At 43.4% G+C, this 16819-nt stretch overlaps 1 protein-coding gene and 1 long non-coding RNA gene across 2 annotated transcripts; one reads left to right on the top strand and one right to left on the bottom strand.

Moving 5' to 3' along the window:
* Positions 1-1506: 1506 nt before the first annotated feature.
* Positions 1507-4002, bottom strand: LOC104710846 (protein REDUCED CHLOROPLAST COVERAGE 2-like). The gene is made up of 6 exons (XM_010427505.3): positions 3121-4002; positions 2969-3033; positions 2748-2879; positions 2615-2656; positions 2000-2524; positions 1507-1921 (listed from the first exon to the last, which is right to left on the bottom strand). The coding sequence occupies exons 1-6, from the start codon at positions 3191-3193 to the stop codon at positions 1760-1762; spliced, it is 999 nt and encodes a 332-aa protein (XP_010425807.1). The 5' UTR covers positions 3194-4002; the 3' UTR covers positions 1507-1759.
* Positions 3875-5297, top strand: LOC104710847 (uncharacterized). Its single transcript, XR_015565006.1, has 4 exons — positions 3875-4013; positions 4301-4478; positions 4595-4678; positions 5077-5297. It is a non-coding gene; the product is annotated as an uncharacterized LOC104710847 (long non-coding RNA).
* Positions 5298-16819: the final 11522 nt, after the last annotated feature.

The raw sequence follows: 16819 nt of genomic DNA, 5'->3' as shown, positions 1-16819 counted from the left end.
GATGTTTGGGTGAGTTTGGGACGAATTCGAGATGATTTGAAACGGAGGATCGACGTTTGTGTTCTTGCAGTTTGCGTCTGCAGAAGCAGTGTCGATAGACACCAATGTGGTGTCGGTCGACACCATTTTGTTCTAGCATCGATCGACACCGACTTAGCGTTGGTCGACACCAGTCTCATCCAAGACTTGTTTTCCTGGTTTGATGTGTTGTTTGTGTTTTGTTTGCTTGCTTAAACATGAGAGTCTCAGATGCTTGTGTGTATAACCTAGTAGATGGGAGGATGGCCTCACTAAGTATTTATGATAATACTTACGCATCTCAATTGTTGTTTGTGGTGTGCAGGTAAAGGCAAAAGTGTGATCGTGGAATCATGGCGATGAGGAGGAGGATGATCTAGGGTCTTGTTTGTGTGTTGTCATGATATATTGTATATGTTTGAACCATGGATAGAGTTATGCTAGGTTGTTGGATAGAATGGTTAGAAATGTTATTGTATTGGTTTTGTATTATTGATATGTTTCGGCTGTGCATATTATTGGATGTTGGTTTATTATTGGTTGGTTAGTGTGTGGGGGTTGGTTTGTTTAATTAAGTTGTATGGGATGCTTAATTATATATTTTATTAAATTATTAAAAAAAAAGGGTCGGGTTGTTTCAAACTCAGCCAACCCTCAAATTAGAATGACTAAATAACCGACCAAACCAAACCAGAAACTATTTTTTCATTATTTTTGGTTAATTACGGTTAATTACGGTTATATTCGGCTTGCTATCGGTTATATTAAGTTAATCTACCGAATTTGGATAACATTTGGATTATTTATGGTTATATATTCATCTAAGCGATCCATAACCGGAAATAACCGAAAAGTAATTTTCAAAATTTTTTAATTTTTTAAATGGTTATCATATTAGTATATCTAAATTACTACCTTAAACCAAACACAATATAACCAAAACTAAACTGTTATATTAAAATTCATACTGTTGGAAATATGAACTCTAAACCTCAAACCCTAACCCCTAAATGTCATGTTTTGAATGTTTTACACATTTTGATCAGACTATGTAAAAATCAATCTTTGTCTATAATTATTACTTTTTATTGCTTATAATGATTGTAATATTCATTTTTTCATTCTATATTTTAATTTTGAGTTATAATAATTCTAATTTACAAATATTTCATAAGTCAGCCGTTTATGTCAATAACTCAGCCATATAGTCAATTGTTTGAGAAATACTTTTATTTCTTTTATTAGCAATTCGAATTCAAAATTTTTTAATTAATTTGAATAATATATTGTGAGAAAAGCTAACTTTATGTATTTATCATGTGTGGATCTGAGCAGGCACAGAATTAGTAATTTTTCGCGATTCCCCAACAACACTTTTTGTGATATCGAGACACGTTTTAATTAGATAATTTATTAGGAATCTGACAGAACGAAAGACCCAGGAAAGAAAGAAGAATACGTTTTCATTTTATTGAAAAGACCCTAAAATGAGGAAATTGATCTATTTTCATTAGAACAAATAACCTTTTTGGATCTTTAAAATTCAATAGAACAAATATAGTCCATAACCAGAATAGATCATGAACAAATATAGTCCATAACCATAACCAGAACAAATTATATGCCAAAATGTCACAAATTTTTAGATCATGCCAAGCCATATGTTCAGCAACACACACGTGAGTAAATGGACATGCCCTTTTGCTTGAAACTTTTAGACAAACCACTAAGACCATATATTTTACCTATTTACATTCAGTGCATTTGCACCTCCTTCCGATTGGTCTTCAATGTCAATATCCTGTAGGATGTGGCCACCATTCAAGTTAAATTCAGGAGCAACCTTTACAATGGCTGTACAGCCACAGTGTCTTACGACCACCACCCCCAAGGTAGACGTATCCTATATGATCAAAGTAAATCTCAGTAACAAATCCAACAAGAGCAAGCTAAGAAAATCACCTCAAGCTAAAAAAATTACATGAACTGTCGCACTCTCATCAGCAGTGATCCCTTTCAGTAAATTTCTTTGAGCAAGTTCTTCCTGAGAGATCTCTAGAACCTGGGTCCCATCACTCTTTCGGTCAAGCTTGGCACTTGCATCAGGATCATCTCTAGCCACCCTTATAATTAAATCACCTCTTCTTTCTTCATGGAAAGCCAATGCACCAGGATCCTTTGGTGAGCTTTGATTACTCTCTAGTACATATTTAATAGTTTCCACTGCCTTGAAAACTGAAACGTCGACAAATAGACTGTGGAGTAGAAAAGCCTTCCTATCTCGAACCTGTCTCTCTTCAGGTGTTTTACAGGGCATTGCTGCCAAAATCGCAAATTCCTTTGCCCACTTCCTTTGATCATGCTTACCAGACCGGCCCACTCCACCACCATCCCCTCCCCATGTCTCATCTTCCACTGGAAGTGACGGAAAAGTAGATGGGCTATCTGCAACAACCGGAGGAACTACCCAAGTGTTTGCTCGAAAACCATAAGGAAGGTTGCCAAACTGAAAAGTGAATAACAATAATTATATGTTGAAGTTACCTATGATCAACTATAGAATTCCAGTGAAACCATATAAGGTATATTCACGTACCTTATTGTGCTCAATGAAAGATTTCATAAGAGCATCATAAGCCTACAGCCACAATCATATATCACCGCAATTAATCAGAAGTCAAGAAACCATAAAGGTAAAACTTTTTAGGAATATGTATCTCCAAACTTACCGCATCAAAAGGCCGGCTAATCTGTTGCAGCAGCTCAACCAAGGAGTGACACAGAAGTTGCTGTTTCCCCGCTGGATAAAAACCTGTTCTTGTTGCATTAACAGTGAAAGGCTTCCCACTTGACACTTTAATCTGTATTTTGACAAACAATGGTTTTAGCAAAACTACTTAAAAGTCACACTTCCCAAATTCCTAGTTTCAAAAGAGAAAGAGCCACTTACATCGATTTGAAACAAATAATCTAATCCTTTTTTATCTTTAGATGGACGAACAAACCTTCTGATATCTGGCAAAATTAAGAATCCGGAATCATCAAACGAGAGATCAAAACTCAGAACAATTCGATGAACAGATGAGAAAAATATAAACTTACATTGAATCGGAGGAGTAAGGTAAGAGAAGGAGAAAAATTCGTAAAACTGCCCGAGACAAGTCGGCGGGCACATGTTGATTTCACCCTTATCGGCGCCTTCCGCCGCCTGAGACTTAGGGCTGAGACCGGAACCTGAAATAACTGCATCCTTATCGGCATGAGAATCTCCCTCAGTCGAGTTTGACTCTTTCTTTTCAGAGTCTTACTAATGCTAAGAATTGGGAACGGATCTGAGGTCTCCTGTGGTAGTATGAGAGGCGGATAAACAGAGTACTATGACTAGATCTCATCGATGACATATTCATACGACGGAAAGAGGAAGAAGAACTCGCCAAAGTAAAGATCCGGCGGAAAGAGGGTACCATCATTGTAGCACTAATTCACTAACTGCTACTAACAGTGTCAAAATTGGATGTGAACTCTATTATAGAGTTATTGTAGCGCTATTATAGGTCTCAGAATGATTTAGCTAGAAAATTCACTATTGTAGCTAGAAAATCATTTAGGAGGCAAAATATTTAGCCAAATTTCTAGTTTGTCCGCCAAACTTAGCTCATCTTTTTTTCCCCTAAAAAACACTTCTGAATTTTGATGCAGAAAAAACAACTTTTATACAAAAAAGAAAATTCAATTCATTTATCCCAAATTCTAATTCAAAGAAAATTTCCCCTCTTCTCTCCACTTTTCCTTTCTCTCTGATCTCTACTCTCTCTCAGACTCCGTCTCTCTCCACATCAGCTTCGTCGGCGATTACTCTTCTTCCGCTGCCACCACTTTCTCATCCATCATCTCAGCCGCTGTCACTTGAGGTGGCCATTCACATGGTTGCCAAACTGAGTCTCATGACCAGCAAATCGCCAAAGCCTTGATCTTTCCTCACTTAATTGCAATTGGTATTCTTATTATGAACTAATCAATTTTCTCAAAGATACTAATTTTTAGGAATCGATGTTTCTTTCTAAGTCAATGAATTTCTCAATCTGATTGTGTCTGTAATATCTGCGTTTATAAAGTCTGTAGCTTTTTTTTTTTGCTGTTTGAAGTTAATTATTGTTTAGCTGTTTATTACTTTACTCATGATTTTGTCCTTATGTACGATATGATAATAAATTATGTGTCTTTTTTGTTTTTGGATGTGTTCTTCACTAAACCTCAGAGTTTGGGTTTGTAAAATTTTTAGGTGTTGGATCAACAATTGGAGCAGGGGTTTATATTCTTGTGGCAACAATGGCGAGAGAGCATTCAGGACCTGCTCTAGCCTTTTCATTCTTTATAGCTGGTGTTTCTGTAGTAGTCTCTAGTCTTTTTCCTTCAGTTGGAAGTGCCTATCACTACTCTTACATTTGCGTTGGTGAAGGGTATCATTTCACTTGCTTGTTTAGTTATCTAGCAATTTGTTGCGGTTTCATTAACCACTCGTTGAAGGATTTGGAGCTTTTGATGTTTTACTTATGAATTTTGTGGGATTTTGCAGAGTTGCATGGTTAATTGGCTGACACTGATTCTGAAATACACTCTTGGTGGTTCAACTGCTGCTTGTGGCATATCTCTAGATCTGGTATTATGATGCCCTTTGACTAATATATTCTGCTTGCATTTCATAAGGATGTTTTGAGTTGGTTTCCTCTGTTCATTTGGCCTCAGACTCGCATCGCATGTATTCATAGTATTGTGTTTCTTGAAGAGTTGATATATATATATATATATATTTTTAGATAGGTGTCTTATTTACTTATTTCTTCCAACTTGTCCATACGGAGAAGCAGGACTTAGAAAGTCAGTCGAATGCTTACTTATCTTCACGTCTCATCTCTTTTCGACCTTAGTGCTATCTGCACGGGAAGACAACAATAACAGCAAATTAGTACTTGTTCTTTTTTTGTTATCGCAGTTAATGAGGTTTTCAATCCTCTCGTCATTTGATTTCAATATAAACTTTTTTTTCTTTTAATTTAGGTTTTGAGATGGGTTGGTGGAGGGAGAAGAAGAAGAAGCCATTATCTGATTTTGGCTACGAATGGTATTCAGGTCAAACAGAGAACCATCACAAAATATTCATCAGTAAAATTGTAAGAAGGTCCAAATATTATGAAGTTTACTTTTGCCGCGACATAGCAGTTTTGATGTAGTAGTTTTTGTATCAATTATTTTATCAATCCACAGTTTACATTAATCAACACACTAAGAATATACAAAGATGCTTAATCTATTCTAAAACAGGAAATATTCTTTTGTCACAATCTTATCTAACAAACTGATTAAAAGAGATAAATAAAGATAATTCTAACAATGCAAACTCAAAGAAACAGAACACAACTAGCAACAAGCTTTAAATCAAGATTAAACAAATGAACCTTGGGCAAGGTTATTGACTTGAGAGATAGTTAATCAATCCTAGATGTCTAAAAAACATTCAAGAACAATCCTATGGCTAAGAACACTTATGCAAATCAATCCATTTCCATGGTAAAGATTCTATGCTAATCAAGTGATAATCAACAATTTCCAAAGGCAATCACAAGGTAAGCAAAGGCAATCACAAGGTAAGCATGCATTAATATCAAGTCTAAATACCACTAAGCACCCTAATCATCAATAAGAGATGATAGATTGAGAGATTAGAAGAAGAAATTGCTATTAAAACTTAGAAATCCTCAATTATCCAACAAACCAAGAGAAGATAATTTTAAGAACACTTACTAAAACAAAAGATAAGATATGAGATATGTCTCCTTAATAGGTTTAGAGTATTTATAGGAGAGTAGAAGAGAACCTATGATGTGATCGCATGACGCGACCTCGGCCAAGAAGACCAAGACACGCCGGACACAACCGAGATGCCTGACCAAGACACATCGGACGCGACCAGGGCAACCTCTTCAGACGCGGCCAAGGCTCCAACGATCCTTCCCGGAGCCACCACACGTTCCAAGAGCTCAGCAAAGGCGGCCAAACAGCGGCTCAACCTATTTGTCCGAACCTACGTCCAACACCAGCCACCCCACGAAGACTCCGAAGGCTCAGTCCGCTTAGTCTTCACTCTTACCCAAGAGTGAAGACGGTCAAGTCGTTAAGCAAGGAAGTGTACTCTTTTTCCTCACTCCGGGTTTGTCCCAATGGGTTTACCGGAGAAGGTTTTAACGAGGCATGGAGCTAAACGCAAAACGCCTAAAGGCTAAGTTGCTTCATGCGCAAGGCCAAGGCGGTTATCTCTTTCCCTCTTAGTTTTTGGTTTAAATTTGAAACTTTGAGAATATTCTCCTTTGATCCTTTAGCTTTTGAACGTTGAGAGCTTAGCATTGAAAGTCAATAGAGGCGACTTGTTCCATTTACAAGGGAAACACGTCTAAAGACGATTGTGCGGACCACTAAGAGTCCGCGTGTCCCTAAGTCCTCACTTGACCTAATGTATTTAAACTCTCTCTTAGCTTTGTTCCTCTTTAGACTTGTATGAAAATAAAACTTTTCCTCAAGAGAGATTCTTGAAACTTGTCTCATTCTTCTCTTTCTTCAATCCGGGATTGAACCTTGAGAAAACCCTAACAAGCCTCGAACCGGGTTCGACCTTGTTAGAGACCGTATCAAGAGGAGAGCCAAACCTCTTGTGTTGTCTCTCGATCCATCCGCATTTCCCCTTACTTCGCTTCCATTTGTCCTCTTCTTGACCTCGAGTCCTCTTTCATCAGTTCTCGAGTTCCTCACGAACCACCTCAAATCATCCCCACCATTGTTTCCTTCGTAGACGTCCATCCGCTCGTTCCGCATCCGTACCGTCCGATAGAATCGTTCGTGGCCCTCCTAGATCCGAATTCCTTCAAACTCCGTTTCCCTTGTTTGATTCTCTCCTAGATCCGAAGTCCAGAACCTCGGTCGAGGAAAGTTTCACAGATTGAAAGTTGACCAAGAGCTCAAGCCGCATCCGTACCGCGACCGTATCGTGACCGTGTCTTCGGGTCACATCAGCTTGGTATCAGAGCTTCAAAGCTCCTACAAGGTTGTTTTTTTCCAGAACTCTCTGTTCCTTTAAAGTTTCAATCTTTGAGTTTAAAGTTTGCATCTTTTAGCTCCATAGGACTCGCTTGTTCTTTTTGGTTTAATTTGGTGTATGCTTAGGATTGTCTTTCGTTCGCTTAGGTTGTTAGAATTCGTATTTGTTCTTCGTGTTCGTATCTCTGTTCCTTTGTGTTCTTGCGAGTTCACCTTTAGATCCATAAAGCTAGTTTCGCGTTTTATTTTTGTGTTTCCGGTCTTAGGCATAAAGCAATTCTTGTCGCGTAGCACTTTTACTTTTGCTTTTGCTTTATTTGTTTTAGCCATAGGTTTGAATGTGTCATAGCTGTCCTCAATCATTGTTGGTGAAACGAATCTTTTTGTGGTCCTCTTGAACGTGTGAGACTCACGTGTGGTATTCTTTTTGCGAGGTTTAAATTCAAACTTATACCGCGGAGCCACTCCACGTCACCAACAACCAGTCCGTACGATGGCCGAAGAAGTTCCACCAGCGCCACCAGAGATTGGTGTCACCCTCGCCGCATTATGAACCGGCCTAGAGCAACTTGCTGATCGCCTCACGAGGATTGAACTTATGAATCCTCCTCGCGAAGATCCGTTACTCGTGAGGCGACCACGACGCGAGCCGGTGAGTGATCAGTCCGATGAGGACTTTGAACCGAGGCCTAGACGACGACACCGCTACGATGATCAAGACGACGAAGCCCCGAGACGTTACGAGCCGAACCACAAGATGGTTCCACCAACGTTCGCGGGCAAGTCAGACCCCGAGGCCTATTGTAACGACCCGGAACCTCGGTAGGGGAGAGTCAAGAAATCCGAGTCGAGTTATCGAGGATTCTCTCGAGGATTCTCTCGAGGATCGTATCGAGGATTCTCTCGAGGATTCTCTCGAGGATTCTCTTGAGGATTCTCTCGAGGATTCTCTCGAGGATTTTATCGAGGATTGTATCGAGAATTCTCTCGAGGATTCTCTCGAGGATTCTCTCGAGGATTGTATCGAGGATTTTCATAGAGGATCAAGGAGTTATATCGAGGATTTTTATGGAGGATTGCCGAGAGTTGTCGATACTTGGTATCGAGGATTGCCGAGAGTTGCCGATACTTGGTATCGAGGATTGCCGATACTTGGTATCGAGGATGGCCGAGAGTTGCCGATACTTGGTATCGAGGATTTGTCGAGAACTGTCGATAGAATGCGGTAACCAGCGACGATAGAGTCCGACGTTAAGACTCGATAAATTATGGGGATTTGGCGATGGAAATGGAGAGTTCGAGACTACTGAAGTAGTAAGCAGATGTTTGAACGGAGGAAATGGAATCCCAAGTTTACATTGATCAGATCATTCAGGCTTGGAAGTTTCTGGATGAAAATTGGTTCGGACGAACGGGTCTGTAAATTGCCGAGAAATGGGTTGGGAGGTTTCGGTACTTAGTCTGGGAGATAGTCCGAGTAAAATAGGAATGAAAGTCCTAGTGATAGTGATAGTGTAGTGATAGTGGTAGTGAAGTGATAGTGATAGTGAAGTGCACTATCCGGAAATGGTTGCATCAGCGATTGATGGACCGGGCCGATGGACAAGGTGGCATGGTTTGGCCGATGGGCCGATAGTGGACAAAAAGGACTCGAAATCTCGCGGAGATTTAAGCCGACTCACAGAAAAGGAAACCCGAGAGAAATGGAAACTCGCGGTAATGGAAAGGTGATCGGATAAGGATAGATGCGAGAATTATGGGAAGTTATGGGCGGTGAGACTTATCGTTCCAAGGAAACTTAGGGCGATTCGTGGATCCTATATAAGGGATAAAACCCTTAAGAATTTCCCTAGTTTCGCATAAGAATCCGAGAGCCGCCGCAAGAGAGAAAGAGGAGAGTTTCTGTCGAGCTTAAACCGAGAGAGATCCTAAGTCTAGAGTCGAGAAGAACGGTAAGTGTTCTTCCACCTTGATCCGTCGATGTTTACGGTTATAGTTAGGGGATTTATCTCGGATATTAATGGTATTGATCTGTCCGTGTAGAAGCGGGGATCAGATCCGAGCATAGAAATCGAGAGATCAACACCTTAGGTCGATACCGAAGGTGAGTGCGTGACTGTGGCCGAGTTCCATGGTTGATTCTCTTGACCCGTGGTTTATTTAATCTCGTTAATTGCTTGTCTTATGGTTATGGTTTCTATTGCATGGTATTTGGTTTCTGTTGCATGGTCTAAGAGATTTAGGCGACTATCCATGGTATTCGATTGACTTGCGTGACTTGATTGGAATATTCCCTGTGTTAGATTGAGATCGTTGAACTGAGCCTAGTGAGACGGGATGACCGCTCCACTAAGTAAACTTTGTTTGCTTACGCCTCCTTTTATGGACGCAGGAAAAGATAGGTCCGATGATCGGGACTTTAGTGGCTGACCAGCTCGTGTGACGGAGGCAAGGGAGGAGGAAGGATGGTGTGGCTTTGGGTAGAAATATTCATGGCGTTATTTTTATTTAGTTTTCGTTATTTCCATGCCTGAGACAAGTTGTTATTCCGTTGAATTGAACCTCTTAACATTTTAATGAATTCGCAAGTTTAAGTTAAGTTCACCTGTTATTCATATCCGCTGTTGTACTTAGTTAATTATCGCATAGAATTCGTCGGCCCTAGAAAATTTTATCGGCGAGTTTTGGTCCGAGTATGGGTTTTTAGGGTCGGGGTCTTACATTTAGTATCAGAGCACGGTTATAGTTCTAGGACATGTTCATATAATGGGTGCATGGGTTATTGTTACAAAAATGCCATCCCTTCCTTGCCGATAACGTCTCACGGTAAGACTGGTCATATATAGATTATAGGGTTATAGGCTAAGTTGGTTTGGACACTAACTTAGAATCGGTTATGGTATTTCAGATGGCACCTAACACTCGCAACTCGACTAATACCTCGGCTAGACCAGGAGTCGGAGGGAACACTGAGGAAGCACCGAACACTGCTGCAGTGAATGTTGAGCAAGTGGGTGCGAGGACCGGGACGGAAACCGGAGGGCATGGAACCCAGGGAGTCGGTACGAGAGCGATACCAGTAGGGGGTACGGGTGTTAATGCGACTGCGAACGTGGGGATGGGGCAAGTATTGGAGACCTTGGTCCAAATACTGAACCAAATGATACCACCTCAGGCCGCAAACCCGCCTGTACCTAATGTGGTGCCAGTGGTGGCAGCTCCTTTGTACTTGACTATCATGGACCACATGCTTAAGTTGGGTACGCAGTATTTTAGTGGGGGAGCGAATCCAACCGAGGCTGACGAGTGGAGAATTTGCCTCTAAAGGAACTTCGACTCGGTGCGTTGTCCGATGGAGTATCGGAAGGAAATCGCTACCCGCTACCTGTCCGGGGAAGCCCATGCGTGGTGGACAGGCATGGCGACCCGTATGGTCAACCCGAATTGTTCATGGGAGACTTTTCGCGGGTTGTTTCTTGCGAAAAATTTTCCGCAAGAAGCTATCGACCGTCTTGAGTTGGAATTCTTAGACTTGAAGCAAGGGGACCGGTCCATGCGAGAGTATGAGACCGAGTTCAACCGACTCAAGAGGTACGGTGGGAATGAGATGGTAGAGGAGCAAGTTCAGATTCGTCGGTTCGGAACTGATAACATTCGAGATTATGCAGGATTATACACAAAAGATCCTTTTTTGGCTCTCTCTTTAGCTCTATGTCTCTTATCCCTAGGAGGTCTTCCTCCACTAGCAGGTTTTTTTGGAAAACTGAAGTTGTGAGCATTACGTTCATGCATAACTTCTTGCAGGGCATGAGGGTGGATGTCCGCAACCGGTGTATGATTCGGAACTTTGGGAGTCTTGCTGAGCTGGTGGAGAAGGCGGCCATGTTGGAGGACGGACTGGCTGAGGAAGCTCGGCAGAATCCTAGAGGAATCACGGTGCAGCAGGCGCCGATGGTGAAAACTGAACCGGGAACCGGGAGTAAGCAGACTGGGAGTCGGAAACCTACGGGTAAGGGCAGTGTGCGCTTGTGTACGACTTGCCGTAAGAGACACTCGGGTTAGTGCCGACAGTTGATGGGCGCTTGTTTCAATTGCGGTGAGAAGGGTCACTTGGCAAACAGCTGTCCGAAGAGGGGGAGCGACACACGAGTGTGCTGCCAATGTGGACAGCCGGGTCATATTCGGCCGGATTGTCCGCAGTTGGGAACGCAAGGGCAGAAACGGGCCAGCAAGGTGCTGCCGTTGCCACCACCGCCGAAACGGCCGGCGATTATGCCTAGGGTGTATTCGATCGCGGACGGGTAGGTGGAAGCGAGCACTTCACAGCAGATCACTGGTAAGTTGGATACTCACCTTAGTGAATTTCTTGCGTGAATATTGTGTGTGTGTGTGCGTGCGTTTGTTTGTGTGTGTATAAGTTCTTAGCAAGTAGAATTGTGTAGGGACTTTACTCATGGGCGGTGTGGAAACTCATGTGATGTTTGACACCGGGGCTACGCATTGCTTTGTGAGTCCGGACATGATTGGTAAGGGTGGTTTCCGGAAGGAACCCAGAGATCATTTTGGTTTAGTACAAGCAGCGGGCGGTTAAGTGATGTTTACGTACGGAGTGGTGCGTAATATCTCGGTCATGGTATGCGGCATGGATTTGCCAGCGGACTTAGTCATATGTCGAGTAAAGGCACACAATGTGATATTGGGTATGGACTGGCTAAGTAAACACCGAGCTCACTTGGACTGCTATCGCGGGCGAGTATTGTTTGAAACTGCTAAGGAGATGGTAGTATATCAGGGCATCAGGCCATTGACGGGAAACTTGTTAGTCTCGGCGACACAGGCCGAACAGTTGATCAGTAATGGGTGCGAAGCTTACTTGGCTTCGATCATGATAGAGGAAGTGGGCACGGGTGCAGAATTAGCAGAGATACCAGTGGTACGGGAGTTTGAGAGTGTGTTCGGACCTTTGTCCGGGTTACCACCATCACGGTCAGATCCGTTCACTATTGAGTTGGAACCTGGTACGGCTCCGATATCGAAAGCTCCGTATCGCATGGCACCGGCAGAGATGGCCGAGTTAAAGAAACAGTTGGGGGAACTGATGGGGAAAGGATTCGTGAGACCGAGTAGCTCACCATGGGGTGCACCGGTACTCTTTGAAAATAAGAAGGACGGTACCTTTCGACTTTGCATTGGCTACCGAGGATTGAATAAGGTTACGGTGAAGAACCGGTATCCTTTACTGAGGATCGACGAGTTGTTAGATCAACTTCGGGGAGCCACATATTTCTCGAAAATTGATTTGGCTTCGGGATATCACCAAATCCCTATAGAGGAGTCCGACATTCGGAAGACAGCCTTTAGGACAAGGTACGGCCATTACGAGTTTGTGGTTATGCCGTTTGGGTTAACCAACGCCCCAGCAGCATTCATGAAGGTCATGAATAATGTTTTCCGAGAATATCTGGACGAGTTTGTGATTGTGTTCATAGATGACATTTTGGTGTACTCGAAGAGTAAAGAGGAGCATGCCGCGCATTTGAGGACAGTGCTAGAAAAGTTGAAGGAGCAGAAGCTTTTCGCCAAGCTAAGCAAGTGCAGCTTTTGGAAACGCGAGATTGGGTTCTTAGGACATGTAGTATCGGACAAAGGAGTGTCCGTGGATCAGGAGAAGATTCGGTCCATAGCAGAGTGGCCTAGACCGCGAAACGCCTCGGAAATCAGAAGCTTCTTAGGACTGGCCGGATACTATCGAAGATTTGTGAAAGGTTTCGCGAGTATGGCGCAACCGCTGACCAAGCTAACGGGAAAGGACGAACCGTATGTGTGGTCGGCTGAGTGCGAGAAGAGTTTCTCAAGACTTAAGGACATGTTGACTAGTGCGCCGGTATTGGCACTACCGGATCCGACGAGCCGTACGTGGTGTACACGGACGCGCCGGGTCGAGGTTTGGGATGTGTACTTATGCAGAATGGGAAGGTGATAGCTTATGCTTCTAGACAATTGAGGAAGCGTGAAGCGAATTATCCAACCCATGATTTGGAGATGGCGGCCGTAGTATTTGCATTAAAGATTTAGAGGTCCTACTTGTATGGTGGTAAGGTGCAAATATACACGGATCACAAGAGTTTACAGTACATCTTCACTCAGTCAGAGCTGAACCTACGCCAGCGGAGATGGATGGAACTAGTCGCGGACTACGACTTAGAAATTAGTTACCACCCGGGTAAAGCCAATTTAGTAGCGGACGCCTTGAGTAGGAGAGGGTCGGCTATCAGTGCTGAGAAAGAAGTTGAGGATTTAGGTTGTATGATCAGAACGTTGCGGTTGAATGCGTTGACAGAGCAGTTGGAACCGTTGGGCCTTGGGGCCGCGAACCAGGCAGATTTGCTAACACGGGTACGGTTAGCACAGGAGAAAGACGCAGAGCTTATACGGTTGTCCAAGGTGGACGGAACCGAGTATGAGACAGCGAATAACGGTACCATTTTGGTTAAGGGACGAGTGTGTGTTCCTTCGGATAAAAACCTTCGGGCTGAAATCCTTAGGGAGGCGCATCAGTCTCAGTTGGCGATCCATCCTGGATCCACCAAAATGTACCAAGACTTGAAGAGGTATTACCATTGGTCGGGCATGAAGAGAGATGTGGCGGAATGGGTCGCAGCTTGTCCTACATGTCAGAGAGTTAAGGCGGAGAATCAGGTCCCGGGCGGTTTGTTGCAAAGTTTACCGATACCCGAGTGGAAATGGGACAATGATAACCATGGATTTCGTCACGAGCTTGCCACCGTGCGACAAGAAGGACGCCATCTGGGTAGTCGTGGATAGACTGACCAAATCGGCACATTTCTTGCCCATCAACAAAAAGGACGGGGCCGAGAAATTGGCCGAGGTGTACGTACAAGAGATAGTACGGCTGCATGGTGTTCCAGCGAGCATAGTGTCGGATAGGGACTCGAAGTTTACTTCGGGGATATGGAAGGCCTTACAAAAGCGTTTTGGGATGCGAATGGATATGAGTACGACCAACCGGACGCGTACCAACCGGACGCGTACCATACGGACGCTCGAGGATCTTTTGCGAGCGAGTGTCTTGGATTGGGGAGACAGATGGGTAAGGCATCTGCCGTTAGCAGAATTTGCCTACAACAATAGCTTCCACGTGAGTATAGGCATGTCACCATATGAGGCTTTATACGGTCGACCTTGCAGAACACCCTTGTGCTGGACACAAGTAGGGGAGCGAAGTGTTTACGGTCGAGATTTTGTGGACGAAACGACCAAGAAGATCAAAATCTTGAAGCTGAAAATGAAGGAAGCTCAAGATAGACAGAAAAGTTACGCAGATAAGCGCCGAAGGGAGTTGGAGTTTCAGGTTGGAGATATGGTTTATCTCAAAACTGTGACTTATAAGGGTAAGGATCGGGTAGCACTGAACACTAAGTTGACACCTAGATACATGGTACCGTACAGAATCCTGGAGAAGATTGGTCCGATGGCCTACAAGTTGGAGTTACCTCCGGCTATGTCAGCTTTTCATCCGGTTTTTCACGTGTCGATGCTAAGGAAGTGCATCACGGGACGGGAGAATGTGATCTCCGAACCCCCACCTGACCTACAAGTGAATATGACCATCATCGGTCGGCCAGTTTGGATAACTGGTACAAAGATGAGGGGTCCGCATAAGAAGAAGAAGACGAAGCTGATTCAGGTCGTATGGGTTTGTGAAGGGATAGAGGAGACGACTTGGGAACCAGAGGAAGTTATGAAGGTGAACTTCAAGAAGTGGTTCATCAAGAGAGAGATCCCACGTAAGGAAAGCAAAGATTCGAGGACGAATCAGTCCTAAGTAGGGGAGAAATGTAACGACCCGGAACCTCGGTAGGGGAGAGTCGAGAAATCAGAGTCGAGTTATCGAGGATTCTCTCGAGGATCGTATCAAGGATTCTCTCGAGGATTCTCTCGAGGATTCTCTCAAGGATTCTCTCAAGGATTCTCTCGAGGATTTTATCGAGGATTGTATCGAGAATTCTCTCGAGGATTCTCTCGAGGATTCTCTCGAGGATTGTATCGAGGATTTTCATCGAGGATCGAGGAGTTATATCGAGGATTTTTATCGAGGATTGCCGAGAGTTGTCGATACTTGGTATCGAGGATTGCCGAGAGTTGCCGATATTTGGTATCGAGGATTGCCGAGAGTTGCCGATACTTGGTATCCAGGATGGCCGAGAGTTGCCGATACTTGGTATCGAGGATTTGTCGAGAACTGCCGATAGAACGCGGTAACCAGCGAAGATAGAGTCCGACGTTAAGACTCGATAAATTATGGGGATTTGGCGACGGAAATGGAGAGTTCGAGACTACTGAAGTAGTAAGCAGATGTTTGAATGGAGGAAATGGAATCCCAAGTTTACAGTGATCAGATCATTCAGGCTTGCAAGTTTCTGGATGAAAATTGGTTCGGACGAACGGGTCTGTAAATTGTCGAGAAATGGGTTGGGAGGTTTCGGTACTTAGTCTGGGAGACAGTCCGAGTAAAATAGGAATGAAAGTCCTAGTGATAATGATAGTGTAGTGATAGTGGTAGTGAAGTGATAGTGATAGTGAAGTGCACTATCCGGAAATGGTTGCATCGGCGATCGATGGACCGGGCTGATGGACAAGGTGGCATGGTTTGGCCGATGGGCCGATAGTGGACAAAAAGGACTCGAAATCTCGCGGAGATTTAAGCCGACTCACGGGAAAGGAAACCCGAGAGAAATGGAAACTCGCGGTAATGGAAAGGTGATCGGATAAGGATAGATGCGAGAATTATGGGAAGTTATGGGCGGTGAGATTTATCGTTCCAAGGAAACTTAGGGCGGTTCGTGGATCCTATATAAGGGATAAGAATCCAAGAGCCGCCGCAAGAGAGAAAGAGGAGAGTTTCTGTCGAGCTTAAACCGAGAGAGATCCTAAGTCTAGAGTCGAGAAGAACGGTAAGTATTCTTCCACCTTGATCCGTCGATGGTTATGGTTATAGTTAGGGGATTTATCTCGGATATTAATGGTATTGATCTGTCCGTGTAGAAGCGGGGATCAGATCCGAGCATAGAAACCGAGAGATCAACACCTTAGGTCGATACCGAAGGTGAGTGCGTGACTGTGGCCGAGTTCCATGGTTGATTCTCTTAACCCATGGTTTATTTAATCTCGTTAATTGCTTGTCTTATGGTTATGGTTTCTATTGCAATATGAATGATGGTTGGTCTAAGAGATTTAGGCGACTATCCATGGTATTTGATTGACTTGCGTGACTTGATTGGAATATTCCCTGTGTTAGATTGAGATCGTTGAACTGAGCCTAGTGAGACGGGATGACCGCTCCATTAAGTAAACTTTGTTTGCTTACGCCTCCTTTTATGGACGCAGGAAAAGATAGGTCCGATGATCGGGACTTTAGTGGCTGACCAGCTCGTGTGATGGAGGCAAGGGAGGAGGAAGGATGGTGTGGCTTTGGGTAGAAATATTCATGGCGTTATTTTTATTTAGTTTTTGTTATTTCCATGCATGGGACAAGTTGTTATTCCGTTGAATTGAACCTCTTAACATTTTAATGAATTCGCAAGTTTAAGTTAAGTTCACCTGTTATTCATATCCGCTATTGTACTTAGTTAATTATCGCATAGAATTCGTTGGCCCTAGAAAATTTTATCGGCCAGTTTTGGTCCGAGTA

Source organism: Camelina sativa, chromosome 9, assembly GCF_030686135.1.
Source record: "Camelina sativa cultivar CO46 ecotype springtype chromosome 9, ASM3068613v1".
NCBI classification, from domain to species: domain Eukaryota; kingdom Viridiplantae; phylum Streptophyta; class Magnoliopsida; order Brassicales; family Brassicaceae; genus Camelina; species Camelina sativa.
Note: the sequence above shows the minus strand (reverse complement) of the source record. Positions and strands in the feature narration are given on the sequence as shown.

Excerpts from the sequence above, each read along its gene's own strand:
- LOC104710846 (XM_010427505.3), bottom strand. The coding sequence starts at position 3,193 with ATGTGCCCGCCGACTTGTCTCGGGCAGTTTTACGAATTTTTCTCCTTC. Across the intron at positions 2,880-2,968 it reads ATTATTTGTTTCAAATCGAT|ATTAAAGTGTCAAGTGGGAA; the intron begins GTAAGTGGCTCT and ends GTCAAAATACAG. Across the intron at positions 2,657-2,747 it reads TTAGCCGGCCTTTTGATGCG|GCTTATGATGCTCTTATGAA; the intron begins GTAAGTTTGGAG and ends TTGTGGCTGTAG.